Source organism: Lynx rufus, unplaced genomic scaffold, assembly GCF_022079265.1.
Source record: "Lynx rufus isolate CCGP_SWC_20201006 ecotype Redwood Valley unplaced genomic scaffold, mLynRuf1.p SCAF_8, whole genome shotgun sequence".
Taxonomy (NCBI): domain Eukaryota; kingdom Metazoa; phylum Chordata; class Mammalia; order Carnivora; family Felidae; genus Lynx; species Lynx rufus.
Genome location: NW_025814896.1, coordinates 35267826 through 35288476, shown reverse-complemented (window position 1 = coordinate 35288476; position 20651 = coordinate 35267826). Strand labels below are relative to the sequence as shown.

General features: G+C 39.9%; 1 protein-coding gene across 1 annotated transcript in view; it reads right to left on the bottom strand.

The window, feature by feature from the left end:
• Positions 1-20651, bottom strand: part of PLCB4 (phospholipase C beta 4) — a 340960-nt gene that overhangs the window by 151526 nt on the left and 168783 nt on the right. The window contains exon 4 of the mRNA XM_047069062.1: positions 9968-10066. Coding sequence (XP_046925018.1) covers positions 9968-10051 — 84 coding nt within the window. The 5' untranslated portion in view covers positions 10052-10066. The remainder of the gene's footprint in view (positions 1-9967; positions 10067-20651) is intronic.

Below are 20651 nucleotides of genomic sequence, written 5' to 3'. Positions count from 1 at the left end.
ATATATACATGTGTGTGTGTATATATACATATGTACGTATATATACATCTATATTCACACACACATATACATATATATGTGTGTGTGTATATAAATATTTAAAAATCATACATATCTTCAAAAAACTGTGTAGGGGAAGAAAAAAATTTTCCTTAATCTTCTTAGGGTCCCTGGCTGGGTCTGAAAATTTAACTGACAAAGACAGATTAGCAAAAGAAGAACATACACATTTATTTACTATAAGTTATATGTATGATTAAAAAGAAAACCATATGCCCCAAGTGGAGTCACTTACATTAAGACCCCATGTCAGAAAACCAAGACTTAATGCCTGACCTTACTGCAATTTCAGTCTCCCTAAGTAATGTGACCTGTAACCAGCCAGCCTGGGGTTTTCTGGTCAGCACTAGTATGTAGTCCACTGATAGACCCCCTCCGTCCCCTCAGGAGGGCAACTTTGCCTAAAACAATGCCTTCTTCACTAGTAAGTCCCGTTTTCTGTTTCCTCTTTGCTTTAAAAACCTTTCCCTTCCTGCAGATCAACAGAGCCCCTTCCTGTTTGCTGGATGCTTAGATGAATTCATGAATTGTTGAACAAAGCCAATTTGATCTTCACATTTACTCAGATGAATTTTTTTTTTTTTTAACACGAGACATGGGAGTCTGCATAAGAAAATGAAGACCGGAAAAAACGGTTAAATCTGAGTATTTCTGTATTAGGTATGATGAATAGTGTGGACGGTCATGTAGAAATATGATAGGTCAAGGAGTATGAGGTTAAGTGTAGTAAACTGGGGGATCTTAAGAAAGGCCTGTTTGTTCAGATTCTTCTCGGAGTACCTTTGTCTTTGGAGATAAGGATGCTTCCTTCTTCCAGGTCAAAGGAGGGCACTTGCTATTTTCTCAAACTCCCTCAGGTTAAAACACTCAGTGCACTAACGTGCCATATTTTGAATGCCATCATTTGCACATGGCAGCCATTTCAAGGTCCCAAGTCATGGGACAGGTAGCTGTGATTCACGTGTGTTCTCTTTATCAATCAGTTCTGGGGACAGGCTCCATCAGTCACTACACATTGAATAGTAGGCCACTCCTTAACTAATTTAGGCTTCTCTTTCCTCATCTGTGTAATGTGAGAAACAATCCCACTTAATCCTTACCACCAACTGAGGGTTTAAAGAGATGACTGAGGTCAAGTGCTTAGCACTGTGCTTGGCACACTGAAAGGGAAATAAAATCTATTATGTTGAACTCCTCTGGAAAAAGAAAAGTTTCTTTTCCTGAATGGTTTCCCCTCTTTAACTGCATCATTTGGTTGGGGGAGATTAGCTGCAAACAACTTTAAATGCATTCATTTTTTTTTTCTTTCCAAGGAAGTCTAGAACTCTTTGACGTGCTATGCCTCATGGTTCTCAAACTTGAGCTACATCATCAGAATCACCCCAGAGAGCTCTGAAAACAAGGATTGCTGGAGCCCACTCTCTGATTCTGTAGGTCTGATTCTGTTTCTGATTTGGTAGGTCTGGGGTGGGGCCTGATAATTTGCATTTCTAGCAAGGGTTCCATGTGCTGCTGATCAGGGACCACACTTTGAGAACCACTGCAGGCTAGCACATGGAATCTTTCTGCTCAGCTGTGATTGGCTATGGCACCGGGGTGAGAGGTTTAACCACTGCAAGCCTTGGTTCTGCAATCTGTAAAAGGAGGCTAGAGACAGACCTAACAACAGGGTTCTTCTGGGCTTAAATGAAACAACCGTTTGTTCAACAGCGTTTAGACCATAACACCCTTTGTAGAGCACCTAGTGAATGCTCATCATGGAAGAAACTTCTACTGTAAGGACTAAAAAGCACCCTCCCTAAAAATCACCAAAATCAGGGATGCCTGGGTGGCTTAGTTGGTTGAGTGTCCAACTTTAGCTCAGGTCATGATCTCGTAGTCCGTGAGTTCAATTCCCACATTGAGCTCTGTGCTGACAGCTCAGAGTCTGGAGCCTGCTTCGGATTCTGTGTCTCCCTCTCCCTCTCCCTCTCCCCCTCTCTCTCTCTCTCTCTCTGCCCCTCCCCCACTCACACTCTGTCTATGTCTCAAAAATAACAACAAAAAAATTTAAAAAAAAACCACCAAACTCAGTAACAACAACAAAAACATTTCCTCATAATGTTTAGGAACGGGGAATTCATTCACAAGAAGTGGAGTTTAAAGAAGTGCAATTTTATCACTCACTGCAAATACAAGTAATACACAAAATTCTGCTGTCTACTTTTTGAGGCTAATACCCTGGCCCTGTGGGTACAATTCATTTTAAATGATCCAGAACCTGGGAATAAGACAAAAAATGGCTATATATCCTCTGGACACTGAAGAGAGCACTGTCTAAGAGGCCTAACCAAGGAGGATTTATTGCTATAGAACAGTGTACTTTTGTTCGACTTACTAGTTACTATTTTTTAGGGCCCAGATTCTTTGCAGAGTAAGCTAGATAAGTTGCCATTGTTTTCTGTTCCACAGAGATGCATGTGATTTGTGTCTGGTAGAAAAGACAACCGCTACAGTTTAGTTTTATTGCTGCACAGGACAGTAACCAGTTCTGTATCTACTTGACAAAACTTGTGTCCACTTTCCTCTCCTGACTATACGTAGTTGACCTTGAACAGCATGGGTCCACTTATGTGTGGATTTTTTTTTTTTAATAAATGCAGTACAGTACTATAAATGTGTTTGCCTCAAGTTTTTAAAAATATTCACTTTTGAGAGCAAGTGGGGGAGGGGCAGAGAGAGAAGGAGACAGAGAATTCCAAGTAGGCTCCATGATGCTACCTCCTAGTGTGGAGCCCAAGACAGGACTCAAACTCACAAACCATGAGATCATGATCTGAGTGGAAATCAGGAGTCCAGGTGTTCAGCCGGAGCCATCCAGGCACTCCCTAGTATTTTCTTAATAACATTTTTTTTTTCTAGCTTAGTTGATTGTAAGAATACAGTAGGTAATACATATAACATACAAAATATGCGTTAATCAACTCCTTATATTATCATTAAGGCTTCTGGTCAGCAGCAGGCTATCAGTGGTTAAGTTTTGGGGGAGGCAAAAGTTAGTTGTGCATTTTTCACTGTATGGGGGTCACTGCCCCAAACCCCGGGTTGTTCAGGGTTAACAGTACAATTTTCTACCTCCAGTGCTCTTAGAACTAGCTTTATCATCCTGCTGGTGTCCTCATTGAGGGGTTAAATAAATCTTGAAGCCAAAATACTTTCTATGAGGGTTGTGGTTTTAGTTTTTTTGAAAATTATATTTGGAAAATTCTTCACTTCACTGATGAACAGCCTGGGGTGTGTAGGCTGCCTGGGCCTTTTGGAGTTTCACTGCATGGCCCTCGACGTGATTTCAGAGCTGTCCTGGAAAGAGGCCAAAGTCAGCCTGTCCCACTCAGCCCTACTTTAGGTTGGTACTGATTCTGCACTTTGATACTCCACTGGGTCTGATAACTGCAGCAATGGTTTCCCTTATCCTGGCAGATTCCATATGTGTGTGTGTTAGGGGAGGGGCTGGAGGGAGAAAGGGGAAGGAGCTAGTATAAAGACCAAGGTTTTGCCATAAAAAGACACTCCACCAGGGCTCCTTGCTTCAGTTACAATAAAGTCCCATGGGTGAGAAAAAGGGGTGGCCCCCACCAGGGGATCTCTGATGTGGGAAGGGTCGGGCCTGAGGTGAGTCATGTATAAAACACTTAAATCTCTGCTCTGGCTGCCATCAAGAAGAAACGGCTGAAGTAAACTGTAGATTCCAAGGAAGTGAGAGCAGAACTCTTTCTGTGTGTTGGGAAAGGAGGACGGTATTTTAAACTCTGGTTGTAGTTTGAGCTTGTGGTCTAGAACCATGCTGTTCAATAACATAGGCACTGGCCACGTGGAGTTAAGTATGTTTTAATTAAAAGTAATTAAAAACCCAGTTCTCTCAATCCCACCAGCCACATTTAAAAACAATTTTTTTTAATGTTTACTTTTTGAGAGACAGAGACAGACACAGAGCACAAGCAGGGGAGAGGCAGAGAGAGAGACACACACAAAATCTGAAGCAGCCTCCAGGCTCTGAGCTGTGAGCACAGAGCCCGACGTGGGGCTCGAACCCACAAGCTGTGAGATTATGACCTGAGCTGAAGTTAGAGGCTTAACCAACAGCCACCCAGGCACCCCTCACCAGCCACATCTGAAGTGCTGGACAGCCACACTTGGGAATGGGCAACACAGATATCGACCCCGTCTGTCATGCAAAGCTCTGTTGGTGACCACTCAGCTAGAAGGGCAACAAGATATTCTTCAGGATAAAGCTCTTTTAAATTTTAAGTACATTCATTGCCCTTCAAAGTCATACAAACGTGAAGGTCTCAAAAGACTCTGGCTCCCTTTTTACCTCAAACTCTCACTTCCAAACTGTTCAGGGAGAGAAAGGACTAAAATTTTCTGTTTTGCTTGTTTGGCTTGAGAGGGAGGAATTTTTTTTTTTTTTTTTTTTTTTAATTTGGGGAAGAGGCATGTGGAAAAGAGGAAGTAGATAAATTAGAAAAGGACTCTGAGGGAGAGATTAAAAAAGAAAAGAGGGGTGCCTGGGTAGTTTAGTCGGTTGAGCATCTGACTCTTGATTCCAGTTCAGGTCAGGATCCCAGGGTTGTGGGATCAAGTCCCAAATTGGGCTTGCATGGAGCATGGAGCCTGAGATTCTCTCTCTCTCTCTCTCTTTCTCTCTGCGCCCCTCCCCTGCTCATCCACACTCTCTCAAATAAAAGAAAAAAAAAAGAAAATTAGAGAAACAGGAACATGTATCTTAGTGGAAAAGGGGGGCAAAAGGAGAAGACCATGGGAAACACTATCTGGCCAGGTTGGCTAATGAAGTTTGTTGAGCATGATCTCTGACGTTTAATCTTGAAGTGTGCCCTGTTGTGGGTCCAGTCCTCCTCGGCTACCACCAAATCTTAAATGAAAGATTCTTGGGATTTGATGATATATGCAAAGGATTTAGAGAGTGAAATAAACCAGAGCAGGGAACAGTCCTGAGAACAGAGAGGTAAGAAGGCACTGAGGATAGGAGTCATCACCAAGAGTATGCAAGCATGTAGGAAAGACTGGGGAGGGCCTGGCATAGCCAGGGGGATGGGAGTCTTCAGCCTTTTAACAGGTTATTAAAGGAAAGTCAGGAGACTGAGTTAGAGACATTTGGGTCACACGTGTTCTAAAAAGTATTGCTATTTCTCTCTTTGGCAATAGAAAAATCACCGCTTTGGTTTTTTTTAACTTTTTTTTTTGAAATCTGCTTTAAAGATTTAATAATAAGCACCCCTTAGGACACAAAATCTATTTTGCATTTAAGTAGCTTATAAGTAAAGTTACATAAAAAACAGATGTAGGGGGCGCCTGGGTGGCTCAGTTGGTTAAGCGTCCGACTTCGTCTCAGGTCGTGATCTCATGGTTCGTGGGTTCGAGCCCCGCATCAGGCTCTGTGCTGACAGCTCAGAGCCTGGAGCCTGCTTTGGAGCCTGTGTCTCCCTCTCTGCCTCTCCTCCACTCTCACTTTGTCTCACTCTGTTTCTCAAAAATAAATAAATGCAAAAAAAAATTTAAAAAACAGATGTAGAAAGGGCACAGGGATACAATAAGAGGCTACCGTGCAGGCTGCTGTGTCTCTAACAATTTTGCCCACCTCCAAAGAAACACAGAAATAATACAATAATGCTTAAATGCAGTTGCGCTGATTACACTTATTGGCAAAATAACATGTACTTTAAAAATCGTCACCAGTTGACGCTGCTTTTTTTCTGACCTAGGGAGGATTCACCCACAGCTTGACAGACTCTCCTGCCTTCTTTAAACAAGCATGTGGAACGTCATTAAATATTTGGCTGCTCCTTCAGGCCATTATGATAATGTTAGTTGTCATATGGTGCTAAAGGCATTTATGTCCCTTCATAAACGGTCCCTTTGCTATGACGCCTTTGGGGCGCTTGGGCTGTGTTTTCTCCAGTTTCTGTTCCTCCCACTTGCTATCAGCTGCTGTTTCTCACTGCTGTTCACACTCACTGTGGAAATGAACCTTTTCTGCTTGCACTTTGTTGCCTTCAATATTTTGGTGGTCGTGGCTCCAAAGAACTGAATCTTACAGGACTGGGAAACAGTAATAAAAAAGTGGCTACAGTCCAACTCGAAGTACTGTGGCTTTCTTGTTTGATATGTTATGAAGAGAGGCATTTGCTTTATTGAAACTTTTTTTTTGCTGAAAATCTTGATATCACTTAACATTGAAAGCTGAGCAAGATTGTATTCAATACGTGTTCAAGATTTTCAGAGGGACCCGGGTGAAAAGCAAATGCCTTTAGAAGCCCAGGTAATCAGTATTTCCTAAGTATGAGTGAGAGGTGATGATTAATAACCAAAGCAAATCACCCCGAGAAATAAAAATAATTCAAGCGATAATGAACCTCTAGTTCATCAAACCACATTTCGGTCAAAAAAGTGTAAAAAATAGTACTTTTTTTCTCCAATATGTTTCTGCTTATATGACAGTAGTCAAGATACTCAGCCAGTGGTTACATTTAATCTCTTCAAAATGACCTTCTCTGAATTATTAGAAGCCATGCAGTGTATTTAAATAATCCTAAAGGTTTCCAGTGCTTGAGGTGCTGCCTTCGGAAACTGCCAATCTTTGGGACACTCTGGTGTATTCAGGGAGTGAAGTCCTACCAGTTCATAAGAAAGGGCAATGGTGGGGTGCCTGGGTGGCTCAGTCGGTTAAGTGTCAGACTCTTGACTTTGGCGTAGGTCATGATCTCACAGTTTGTGAGTTTAGGCCTCAAACTGGGCTGCGCTGGCAGTGTGGACCCTGCCTGGGACGCTCTCTGCCCCTCCCCCACTCACACTCTCTTTGAAAATAAACAAATTTTAAAAAATTAAAAAAATAAAAAAGAAAGAGAGGACAATGGCTATTATCTTAGTGACTCTAGTCCCCGATCTAGACGTGGTTTACTTGGGAGAAGCACCTGTAAATGTGTCTAAGCCAGTCCTGGGTTTCCTTGGCCACACTGAATAAAGTAGAAACAAGTAGCCAATTGCAGTAACTTACTTTGTATTAAGCTTGAACTCCATCAAACTGTTGACAGGGGTCATTTTTTTTTATTAAAAGATGAAAAATGTCATACGATTTATCCTAATATTTTCAATCTGTTGAGGCTCAGGTCCCCACACAGATCTTCAAGATTATCAAGTACCCTCACCATTTCACTTATCAAGAAAAGGAACAAACAACAAAACCAGACTGCGCTGGAACCACTTCTAACTCAAATCCTTTGTAACGCTACATCTACAGTGAGTTTGGCAGTTGCACGTGTCCTAGTAGACCCCAGAGACAGCAAGATAAGTAAAGTGTGGTCTTTGACCTCAAGAAACTCAGAGTACAATAGGAGACATAAAAACAGTAAATAAAATGTGAATGCAGTGTATAGTGTGCAAGGGTAGGTAGGTTTAGTGGTAACAAAAAGGAGTTACCAATTCTTATTCAATGGCTCAAGGAAGGTATCAAAGAAGTGGAGATTTCTCAACTGGGTTTTGAAGGATGAGGAGGAGTTTACCAATCAAACTAGGAGGAACAAGTGCATTTTGGAAAAAGGAACAGCATGCACAAAGCATGTAACAGAAAAGTATCTTGGAATCGCCAGGGGATTTTTATGGCTAACACAGAGAGTGTGTGTAGGAAACTGGTGGGAAACAAGTCTGTAGAATGAAGTGGGAGCCAGATTAAGGACGGCCTTGTATTTCACTTTACTCCACAACAGGGAATCATGGAAGCATCTGAAACACAGCAATAACAAGTTCTGATTTAGATTTTCAAAAGATTAAAGAGAAAGAAATAGGAAAAAGACAAAGAAAACTGCCCAGAATTAGTAGTGGTTGCCTCCAGGTGGCAGAATATTTTGTTTCTTCTTATAGCAGAATGTGGTTAGCTGTTCCTTCTGGGAAGGAGTAAATTTTGTCATACATATAGCTGTCACTTCAATATTTTAATTCAATACTAGGAAGAGTAACCACATTGGGGCCAATCCTTTGCCTTTCTCAACTTTGTTTACTTACAAAGCAACCATGTATATAAATCTAGAGGATATTGATACACGGTTTGGAAAAACCAAGTCAACAAGTACAGTCACGCCAGCCCACAGACCTTATGAAAAGCCCTGACAATCTGAACCACTGAGTGGGCCAGCACAATTAGCCACCACATACATTTCATCAACTTCAAGAGGAACTAATTTTTTTTTTTTACTTAAAAAAAATTTAAACCCAAGTTAGTTAACATATAGTGTAATAATGATTTCAGGAATAGAATCCAGTGATTCATCACTTACATGTGCTCATCCCAACAAGTGCCCTCCTTAATGCCCATCACCCATTTAGCCCATCCCCCCATCCACCTCCCCTCCAGCAACGGTCAATTTCTTCTCTGTATTTAAGAGACGTTTGTCTCCGTTTTTATCTTGTTTTTGCTTCCCTTCCCCTATGTTCATCTGTTTTGTATCTTAAATTCCACACGAGTGAAATCATATGATATTTGTCTTTCTCTAATTTCACTTAGCATAATACACTCTAGTTCCATCTACTTTTTGCAAATGGCAAGGTTTCATTCTTTTTGAGTAACACTCCATTGTATACATAAACCGCATCTCCTTTATCCATTCGTCAGTGGATGGACATTTGGGCTCTTCCCATAATTTCGCTATTGTGGGTAGCACTGCTATAAACACCAGAGCGCACGTGCCCCTTCGAATCAGCATTTTTGTATCCTTTGGACAAATACCTCGTAGTACAATTACTGGGTCATAGGGTAGTTCCATTTTTTTTTAATTTTTTAATTTTTATTTATCTTTGAGACAGAGACAGAGCATGAATGGGGGAGGGGCAGAGAGAGAGGGAGACACAGATTCTGAAGCAGGCTCTGAGCCATCAGCCCAGAGCCCGACGTGGGGCTCGAACTCACGGACCGCGAGATCGTGACCTGAGCTGAAGTCGGACGCTTAACCGACTGAGCCACCCAGGCGCCCTGGGTAGTTCCATTTTTAATTTTCTGACGAACCTCCATGCTGTTTTCCAGAGTGGCTGCACCAATTTGCATTCCCACCAGCAGGACAGAAGGGATGCTCCTTCTCCACACAAGAGGAACCGATCCTGACTTTACATGAAGTCTTAACAAGTTTCACATTTCACTTTGCCTCAGAGGGAACAACTTCATCACCTTCTCTCCCTCAACTCACCTCAAATTCAAGTACAATCTAAGAAAAAAAGATGTGCTTACAATTGCTAATGAGGCTTCACTTTATTAATCTAAACTTTGTGAACAGATTGGTGGCCCCAAGCCCCTGCTCTATAGAAGGTCTGGAGCCACTGTCACCTTGCAAGGGCACAAACAATAAATGACAGAAATAGGGACAAGCAAAGCTTGGGTCCAGTTGTTCTATATGAATGGAAAGAGCAAAACAAATGACTAGCACAAAGTCCAATCACTATTCCTTTTACAACAAATACAAAGTCTTGCACGGAAAGTCTGCCAAAAGCACTTCATTAAGCAACAACTGTTACTACATGAACCCATCTGTAAAACCAGGACAATAATAGCAACAACCTTAAAAGGTTGTTGTGAAGAATTAAACAATAATATACACAAGTGCTTAGAAGACTGTCTGGCACACAGTGAGCACTCAATAATTTATAGCATCATTATCATTATTGTATCTGGCACATGGTAAGTGCTCAATAAATTACAGTATCATTATCCTTATATCTCAAAACTTGCCTCTTTCCAACTATTCCAACTTATAAATCTCACTGGTACTCTTACTTATGTCAAAGACTGTTTACTCAATACTAAAATTAAAATGAAGTAATTGTAAGAATGTTTTGAGAGAAAAAATTAGTAACACTTCTTTACCTCTTCATATCTGTCAAAAACAGCTCCTTCTTGCAAAAAGGAAGGAACTTCCTTTTGCCAGTTAAATTCATAAGGTTTGGCCATGATTATATTCAAGACCTAAAAATGAAAAAGAATATCTCATTAGCATACAAAATTTAAAAACAAGTAAAGATCAAAGGTTAATCACTTTATATGTTTGTGAAAGCTTTTCTTCATACACACAGAATAAGCCCATAAAATGTCTCTTTTTCCTTCTTTATTTCATCTGATTCCATCTTCCCTCCTTCTTGTCTCAAAACCTGGGGAAATATGGTTGACGCTTGAATAACATGGGTTTCAACTGGATGCATCCACTTATACAAGGATTTTTTTAAATAAATTATAGCATAGTACTTAAACATATTTTCTCTAAAGATTTTAACATTTTCTTTTCTCTAGCTTACATTATTGTAGGAATACAGTATATACCACATATAACATACAAAATACGTGTTAACCAATTGTTTATGTTATTGGTAAGGCTTCTGGTCAATGGTAGGCCATCAGTAGTTAAGTTTTGGTGGAGTCAAAAGTTATGTATGAAGTTTTGACCACGTGGAGAGCTGGAGCCCCTAACCCCCATGTTGTTCAAGGGTCAACTGTGATATCAACAAAGAGGTGATCAACCAGAGGTGATCATTTGGGAAGCTTCCCCTCCCTCTTCACATCATATAAAATAATAAGATACATATTTTAATCAGATGGCATCAGATAAAAGAAAGAAATCATGAACCTGACCCTATTTATAGGAGAGGCCTGTTGAAAAGGGGTGGGTGGTTACACAAGCCTACACTATGAGCCTGAAGGTGGATGCATGGACAGGAGTTGATGCCTGGTGATGGGTCGCAGAATAAAGGAGGAAGAGCTGGAATTTTTTTTTTTAATTTTTTTTTCAACTTTTTTTATTTATTTTTGGGACAGAGAGAGACAGAGCATGAACGGGGGAGGGGCAGAGAGAGAGGGAGACACAGAATCGGAAACAGGCTCCAGGCTCTGAGCCATCAGCCCAGAGCCTGACGCGGGGCTCGAACCCACGGACCGCGAGATCGTGACCTGGCTGAAGTCGGACGCCCAACCAACTGCGCCACCCAGGCGCCCCAGAGCTGGAATTTTTTATTGCTCTTGGTTCTCACAATAACCCTTTCATCCCTTCCTCACTTGGGCCAGTGAGGGGACTACAGAATGTCTGCTTCGTAGCACAGGCAGCATGTATGACGTTGAAAGAGAATGTAGGCACTCTTCAGGGTGGCTGCCTGCACTCAGGAAAAAGTGAGTGCTCCTTCTACCTACACTTCTTAGCATCAGGCACCATCCTGTACCTGTACTAGCTGCGAGCAGGACATCTTAAATGAAATGTCAGCATCCAACCAAGAATCACCAAATATTTAAGCAATGCCAAGAACATGGAGGACTGACACCAAACATAATAAATAGAACTTACACCCCAAAAAATAGAGCTAACCGGACAGAACCTGACTTTGACTTAAGCACGGCTAAGTGTGGAAGGAAAAAGTGCATTCAGTTCCAAAAACATAATTAACTTAATATTCTAGTAATTTCAAAAAAGATTGTTGAAATCAAACTCTGAACAGGTGAGCCTGAATTATAAAGAGAACTCAGATGAAGTGGTGAGCCAAGGGATTCTCATAGAATTCAACACAAAAAGAAAGCACAATGGAAAAATTTAGAGAGGTGGAAAATGAAAACCAAAGGTTGACCACCCACCCAGCAGAACAAATTCTTCTATTACAAGGAAAGAAAGCCAGTAGAAGGATGGGATTAATCACAGCAAAAGTGGAAGAACACTTCTGAAATCTGAGTATCTACGTGTTCAGTTTTGAGTCCTCAATGTGAATATCTGAGTCCTCAATTGAAAAAAATCCACTGATGCAAGAAGTAGAAATGGTGGCGTTGGTGGGGGGGGGGGTAAGATACACACACCTAGACATACCTTTGGGTGACAAGGAGAACAAAAAACACGAAGTTCCAGAGATGACTGATAAGTAGACAGCAATCGGGCATGTGGTCTGCAGTATTATAAACTCAAAATGTCTGAGGGACAAGAATTGGGGATTAAAATTCGGTATCCATTCAAATAAAAGCTTAATTTTTAAGAGAAAATGAAGATATTTATGGACATGCAAGGTATCAGAAAGATTTACTGACCTACTCTGAAAGATTTGGGATATTTATTGTCCTCTGTCAAGAAGAAAAATAAATGTAGAGAAGGGATATGGGAAGTAATAGAGAAAAAGAAGAAAAAAAGAGCAAGCTTACTCTTAAGTTTTACTTACTATACAAAAGAAATGTAAAGAAATTATCATAATCTAACTTCCAAATTCCTGATTATATCAGCATAGAGGTTGAAGCAGCTGACGTGGTCAGAAGGCAGGAAGAATCGACCAAAGGGAGGTAAACCATTTTAGGAGTGGCGTGTAAGTATGTAAGAATCTATACGTTGGCAGAAAAATAGAAGTTTAAGAATTTTTCTGTAAGAAATTAAAAATGGAAAGTAAAACTTGCACATTATTAGAGGGAAAAATAGAACAAAGAAACAGGAGTCCCCTTTAAAAAGAAAATAAGTGGGAAGGAGAGAGAAAAAAGAACACATTATAAATAGAAAACATGGGGCGCCTGGGTGGTTCAGTCAGCTTAGGTCATGATCTCGCAGTTTGGGGGTTCGAGCCCCACATCAGGCTCTGTGCTGACAGCTCAGAGCCTGGAGCCTGCTTCGGATTATGTATCTCCCTCTCTCTGCCCTTCCCCCAGTCACGTTCTGTCTCTCTGCCTCAAAAATAAATAAAATTAAAAAATAATACAATAAATGGAAAACACAAAATAAAATGACAACATATCTCTAACTATAATACATATGAATTGGCTAACTTCACTTACCAAAAAAAAAAAAAAAATACAGAGGCTTTTACATTAGGTAGCATTATGGCTGTTTACCAGAAATATTGACAAAATAAAAACGATATAGGAAGCTCAAAAATGAAGGGATGAAAAAAATTGATCTCACAGGTACATGCTCAGAAGGAAAGAAAGCAGGTATCACAGGAACGTATCAGACAAAATAGATTCAGGGAAAACAAGAGACCCTGATAAATCATATTGAGAAAAGGGATGATCAAAATTATTGAAGTCATTAACATTAAAGCATGTGACTACACAGCATCAGAACATATACTGAAAAATTGGTAAAATACAGAGAAATTTGGCAAAGTCACAAACACATTAGGAGACCATGATTCTCAGAAATTAATGGAACAAAACAAAAATGCAAGAATATTGAGGATTTGAATATTACACTTACTAGTTTAACCAAAACAATTTAAAAAAAATTTTTTAACGTTTTTATTTATTTTTGAGACAGAGAGAGACAGAGCATGAGCAGGGGAGGAGCAGAGAGAGAGGGAGGGAGACACAGAATCTGAAGCAGGCTCCAGACTCTGAGCTGTCAGCACAGAGCCCCATGCAGGGCTCAAACTCACAGACTATGAGATCATGACCTGAGCTGAAGTCGGAAGCCCAACTGACTGAGCCACACAGGTGCCCCCAAACGAAAACAATTTAGATGACTTAACATATTTTAAATATGATACTGAGTTTAGATATAACCTTCCCTCTTTATATATACATATGAAATATATAACATTGAGTCCTCAATATATAACATGTAATTATTATATAGTATTATTATCTATGTTCTTCACTTACTTTTTATATTGCAGCTACTCCCCACACATATAAAAATCTCAAAATTGAATCTTAATTGGGCCAGAGGAAACCTCAGCATTTTTCAAAAGGCAGACATTAAGGTGGGCATGCTCACTAGCCACAACTAGGCCACAACTTACAAATTAATGAATGCATAAAATCTATACACATACAAATTAAACACAAACTTACACAGACTTCTAAATAATTGAGTTAAGCGGAAAAGTCAAAGCAGAAATTACACCTTTCTTAAAAATGAAAGGTGGGAGCATTACACGTCAAAATCTAGGGATGTCATATGTAGCCAAAAATAATTTTAAAATGATCAGTAAAAGTTAATTGCTTTCTGCAGTGCCTGGGTCATTTAGTTGGTTAAGCCTCCAACTCTTGATCTCGGCTCAGGTCATGATGTCATGGTTCATGTTCATGAATTTGAGCCCCATGGTGGGCTAGGTACTATCAATGTGGAGCCTGGTTGGGATTTTCTCTCTCTCCCCCTCCCCCACCCGTGCTTGCGCTTTCAAAATAAACTTTATAAAAAGTTAATTGCTTTCTGAATAGTCATATATTAGGTAAACATTTGGCAAGTGTTGGGGCAAGTGTCGGGGAGAGAGAAGTATGGGTGAAGAAAGAGAATGAGGAAGAAGTATAAATTCACAATGTTCATGATAACAAGGAGGTATAATTACAAAGAGGATAGAAAACACTAATACTACGTATACCTTTAACCCAGATATCTGAAAACCTATATAAAGTGGATGGGTTTTTCAAAGTTAAAATAAAGTCGACCCAAAAAAGAATAAACTGAACAGTGACCTTGGAAAACTGAAAAACATAAAAGATTAGACCCAGATAGGTTTACAGATGAGTTCTATCAAATTTTCAAGGAAAAGGCAAATCCTACATACCTACCACTCTCCCAGGACATAGAAAAAAAGTAAATTACTACCTGACTCATTTCACAAGTCCATGATCAGGTCCTGACAATGACACCATAAGGTTAACAAAACACCAACCAACCTTAGAGTTCAATTCTCACAGAGAAAAAATTCTAAAATATGAATAGATCTATCCCAGAATGTTGCTAAATGAAGAATTTGGGATATTTCATCACTGAAAGCAGATCAATGTGATTCACTAGCTAAAGAGATTAAGGAGAGAAGTCTGGTACGTGCATATCTTAGCATACCTTGCAAGCTGAAATCAACCTGAGTGTGAAAGGTCTCTAACACATACCATTCAATAAAAAATAGCAAGTCCCAGAATGATATGAAATATGAACAGTGTGATACCATTTACCTAAATCCACAACTACAGAAGGATATGAACAGTGTAATACCACCTACGTAAATACACACAAGACAAACCCATATATTTCTCTACGTACGTATTTGTGTATATAAATAAATAATTAAAAAATCTGGAGATTATGACTCTACCTACTTCTGGGAAGGACATAAAGACTGGGGCTGAAAATCAAGGTATCTTTAGTATGATCTCTGTGGTGGACATTTTTATTATAGGAATATATTCCTGTATTTATGTGCCGCTTGCGTAAATAAGAATGCAAATTTCAAAAAAGGAAAACAAAAAAAAGCCCACATACAGGCAGATGCAGTTATTCTTTAGTCCCAAACAATTTAAAGCAGAAGAAAGAACAACATAGTAGGTCATGTTTCAAGGTAGCTTCCTCACAATGGCAATCGTTGCTGTTTGGAGGAGGAACAATTCCATTAGTCATTAGTGACCAGGCTAAAAGCTGTTGAAAGCATGAAGGTCATGCTAACCAGCCCAGCTGAGGTAGGTAGCAGCCCTCCATTAATTAGCACCAAGGCTTCCCATGTAAATAAAGTCACGAAGATGAGCCAGGCAGCAGACAATGGGAGAAGGCAGAGATGCTTTGTCAGGTCCATGACTCTGTCTGCCCCAAAATGACTGTAATTGGGTCTCTCTTCCTACTTCTCTCAGTTCCTATCAGTTTGTCTTTTCTCTGTGTCTTCCATGTCTATTTCCCAGTGTCTGTATTGGGGATGGACGGACACACACACACACACACACACACACACACACACACACACACAGGGCCTCTTCACTCGAGGTGGCTTAGAAGCAACCTTCTGGTACAGTGATGTGTATTCATGCTTTCTATGCCATAAAACAGATCTGCAGAGCAATATAGACCTGCAGATGCCCCTCAGGCTATCATGGATGTGTTATTCAGGGATCTATAACAAGAATAATCTGTAACAAGAATAATCAACAAGATAATCAAGGGAACTAAACAATAGCATTAAAGAAAGATGAAAAAACAACATGATGGTGATAAACCAGACTTCAGAAATCAGTGGCAAAACACTCCCCTTTGTGAAATTTTAGGCGCTCCATCATCTTTTCACTCCTGCCAACCACCTCTTTTAATATTTCCCTTCGGTTTTATTTTAAAGAAAATAGTAATGAGAGGCTTCTGATATAAAATGCTCATATCAAAAATGAAAAGAAAGCTTCTATCAGCTTTCGTCACCTTTCATTGGTTTAACTGGTTCTCCAAGGATCTCTTCAGTGAAAGGGCACACAATGCAGTCCTCAGTACAGGATGTTTCTCAGATTTCATTACTGTCTTTACCACTAAAATATTCATCTCTACCTTCGTTACCAACTTCATCAGAATGGACTCATTATGTGAAGGACTTGAGCGGGGGCTGATGGAAAGAGGGCACTTTAGCCTTTATCTCTCAAGAGATCTGCAGTGGTGTTGGTAGCTCATTTCACCGCTTACTTTTTCAGAGCTCTGGGGTTCTGAACAAGGTAAGAGGCATTCTCACAAAATGACACTGAAGTACCCTGAATCTTCCCAACCTCAAACTGGCAGGCAGGGGCTGTACTTTACACTGCCTCTGAAATACTTCATTGGGCTTGGCATTAGGGGCAGTGAGCGGCTGGCTTATTTTATGTAGATGGTACAACTCTGACCTACAGATTCAAAAAGTGGGCCAAGACTTTAACAGCAGTTTGATACAGGTAATTGATTTTAAAATGGGAACAAATGAAGGTACATGTTGCAGTCCAGCCAACTCCAGAGAAAGTTAAAAGGACAGTTACTTGTTTTAAAAGGCAAGGGGAGGTAATGGCCACTCTATAATGATGTCCTTTTTGAAACCATCTCAAAGCTCCACCTACCAGCTAACTGATAAAACAGAAATGCTTTCCCTTTGCCGTGCCAAAGCCTCCTCTTCTCCCATTCTCTGGCTTGCCATCTAAGGCCTCACAAGATACTTCAAGGTTCAGTTGCTCCTCCACCCCCCTAGAGCACCACGTCTCCATACACTGCTCCCAGGAAAGGTCCTCCTTCTCCTTGAGGGACACAGGAAGTAAAGGAGAATTTACACAAAGAATGGATATATAACTGGGCACCTTTTCCAGAGTAAACACTGGAGTGAGCAGCTACTGGAAGGAGGCCAGTGGGCTTTTAAATAGTCTCATTGTTTCTCAATTCTTATGCAACTGGAAAAGATTAGCTATTGCACTGGCTGCAGAGGAAAAGCTCCCTGGACCGTGGAGGGGACAAGAAAGGAGGGGAGTCCTCGAAGGCCTTGCTTCATAGCAAGTGGTAAAAAGCTCCTTCTAAAGAAGATGATGAGAAACTGAAAGCGTCAGTATGAGGCCAACAAGGGAGCTCAGGCAGGCTATTGGGGACCAAAATATTCAAGTTAGACATGTGCATTTCACATGGAGATGACCCTCCATCCATTCAGGTGACAAGAACTAAGGAAGAACAGCTCTATTTGTTGGCCTACTCCTCCCTGAATCTTTAAATCTGTTCTCTTGTCTCCCTGGCCGGACCTACAGGGTAGTCTTCAAGCCTTATGAGACCTCACCTATCCCAGATATGCTGGATCGATTATGAAGTCAACTCTGCCCATCCCCCACCCCCTCCCCAGACAGTTGGGTCAAAATTTTGGTAAAGAGTTTTTTGTTTCTGGACATATGCCAACAGAGGGAAGTACGTGAAATCAGGTTTATTTAAGGTCCTGGGTATGGCAGGCTGAATAATGGCCCCCCAAAGATACCCAATATCCTAACCTCTGAAATTTGAGTGTTTCCTTACATGGCAAAAAAGGACTTTGTAGATGTGATTAAGTTAAGGATCTTGAGATGGGGAAATTATCTTGGATCACCCAAGTGGGCCCTAAATGCAATCTTAAGTGTCCTCATAAAAGGGAGGAAGAGGGAGATTTAAGACACAGAAGATGAAGCAATGTGACCACAAAGGCAAAGACTGGAGAGATGCCACCACAAGCCAAGGAGTGTTGAAGGAAGAAGTCTCAACAGGAAGTTGAAAGGGTCAAGGGATGGATTCCCCCTTTTGCCTGGAGAAAGATGGTCCTGTAAACACCTTCATTTCAGATTTCTGGCCTCCACAGCTGTGAGAGAATAAATTTCTGTTGTTTTCAATCACAAGTCTATGGTAATTTTTTGAAGCAATCCAAGGAAAGGAATAAAGATATTTCTACAGACATCTTTCCCAGGATCCAATGGTCTTTTAACAAATTTGCACCTCCGCAATAAATACAAACTTGAAATAAACCTTGCAGCTTCCCCCAAAGCAATCAAGTCAGTCTCCATTTTTTTGTTTCTATTTGTGAACAAATGAATTCATTGCTTCAACAATGAATCACTTGCTTTCACATAACATACAGCTCTCAAACAAAAATGCACCATGGCTCAGATATGAACTTCCTGAAGTATAACTTTTACCTTTAACCTTATGGCAAAAATATTCTATTAAGAATTGGTTGCTTCCCTATCCAACCATACAAATCTCACTAAACCAAATAACCCATGACCTTAAGTGACCCCATGATCAGAACAACTAAAGCTGCTTTCCAGAACACGGAGGGTTAGGATAAAATTTCCACTGACGTAAAGTCAATTAGTGACTATCAAGCACAAGTCAATGTCTTGCTCTTCAGTCTTTAAATAAGATATCCTTATATTTCTAAAAACAGATGGACAGCTATATCAGATCACCCAGAGCTTTTGTTCTTTATTTTTTTATTAAAATTTTTCAATGTTTATTTCTTGAGAGAAAGAGAGACACAGTGTGAGTGGAGGAGGGGCAGAGAGAGAGGGAGGCACAGAATCTGAAGCAGGCTACAGGCTCTGAGCTGTCAGCACAGAGCCCAATACGGGGCTGGAACACACGAACTGTGAGATCATGACCTGAGCCAAAGTCAGACACTTAACTGACTGACCGACCTAATCACCCAGAGTTTTTGAATAAATGGCTTTCCTCAAAATGATAATCTGACACTGATATATTGCATCATTAATGTCAATTTTCCTCTTTTGCTAAAAATACCTCCGTTTTCATCAAGCCATTAGGTAGCATTTTCAAAAAGCATGTAAAGGCTGCAGGATTAAGAAAATGATAATAGGCAATGCTGTTGAGGGTTGGGGGTAAAGGCATTCTTGATAGTTTGCTGAAAAACTATTTTGCAATCCATTTCTATAGGCTTGAAATGTCCATACTCTTTGATCTAGTAATCCTACCAGTAAGATTTATCCTATATAAATGCATACAAAATCCATGCACAAAGATACTATGATGCTGCTAGTGGCAGATAGTTTCTTTACATAAGTATCACTAAGCAATTGGTTAAATACACTACAGTATTTCAATATTCTGTACTCATTAAAAATAATGCTTCGAATGAATAGTTGTTTGCTGAACAACAGCAAGTTTAGTAGAGTTTCTAAAAACAGTCACAACTCAAACAAATATAAATGCTCTCAACATATTATTAAGGAGGTAAAAAAGCTGGTTACAGGGGCGCCTGGGTGGCGCAGTCGGTTAAGCGTCCGACTTCAGCCAGGTCACGATCTCGCGGTCCGTGAGTTCGAGCCCCGCGTCGGGCTCTGGGCTGATGGCTCAGAGCCTGGAGCCTGTTTCCGATTCTGTGTCTCCCTCTCTCTCTGCCCCTCCCCCGTTCATGCTCTGTCTCTCTCTGTCCCAAAAATAAAAATAAACGTTGAAAAAAAAATTAAAAAAAAAAAAGCTGGTTACAAAATTGTATCCAATAATGATCCCAATTTTTATGTGTTATATACAGCTTACACACACACACACATTTTTTAACAAGAGAAAAAGATTAGCAAAACATATACAAAACACAAATAGTAGTTATGTCTCAGTGATAGAAGTTTAGGTGATATTTTAATACTTCCTGTGTTTTAAAATACTTATAGTGACTATAAATTTTTGTACTCAGGAAAAAAATGTTTGCTAAAGGAAAAAAAAAGACATTAAATGTCTTTTCTTCATATAGATCCATGTTTTCCACCCGAATTCCTGGTAAGAACCAAGAGCAGGAAGAAACTAATAAATAAAACTGTGAAGTGTTCTTTTCGACATTTAAAACCTTGACTGTGCATTGGGAGCCTTCACACACACCAATTATGACCGGTTCTTAGGAAGGAGTTACTTAGTAATACTGATTAAAACTTGGGTATTATGTCTAAAATTTCTACTCTACTTATCTTTGGAAGTGAAACAGATTATGGTTATGCTGGATTTAGTCTTTAATGAACTCTGAACTATAAAAATAAAAACATATGGCCATTGCCATAAATCTACAAAATTTATCATAAATATATAATAAATTGGTTTATCGATAAAGTGCCACCTGATTCAAAATAATTCCTGGAGTTTATAAAACACACAAACTGAAGAGAAATAAAATGAGAACAGCAAACATCTGGTCTTTGTCTCTATTTCCCCCTGCTCAACATTAATCATAAAAGACAAACATAACTTTCTTAAAATTAATAATTATAAAATAGATTAATAAAAATATTAAGATGAATTTACTTTATGTTTTTTATTTTAGAGAGAGAGAGTACAAGTTGAGGAGAGGGGCAGAGGTGGTAGAGACAGAGAGAGAAA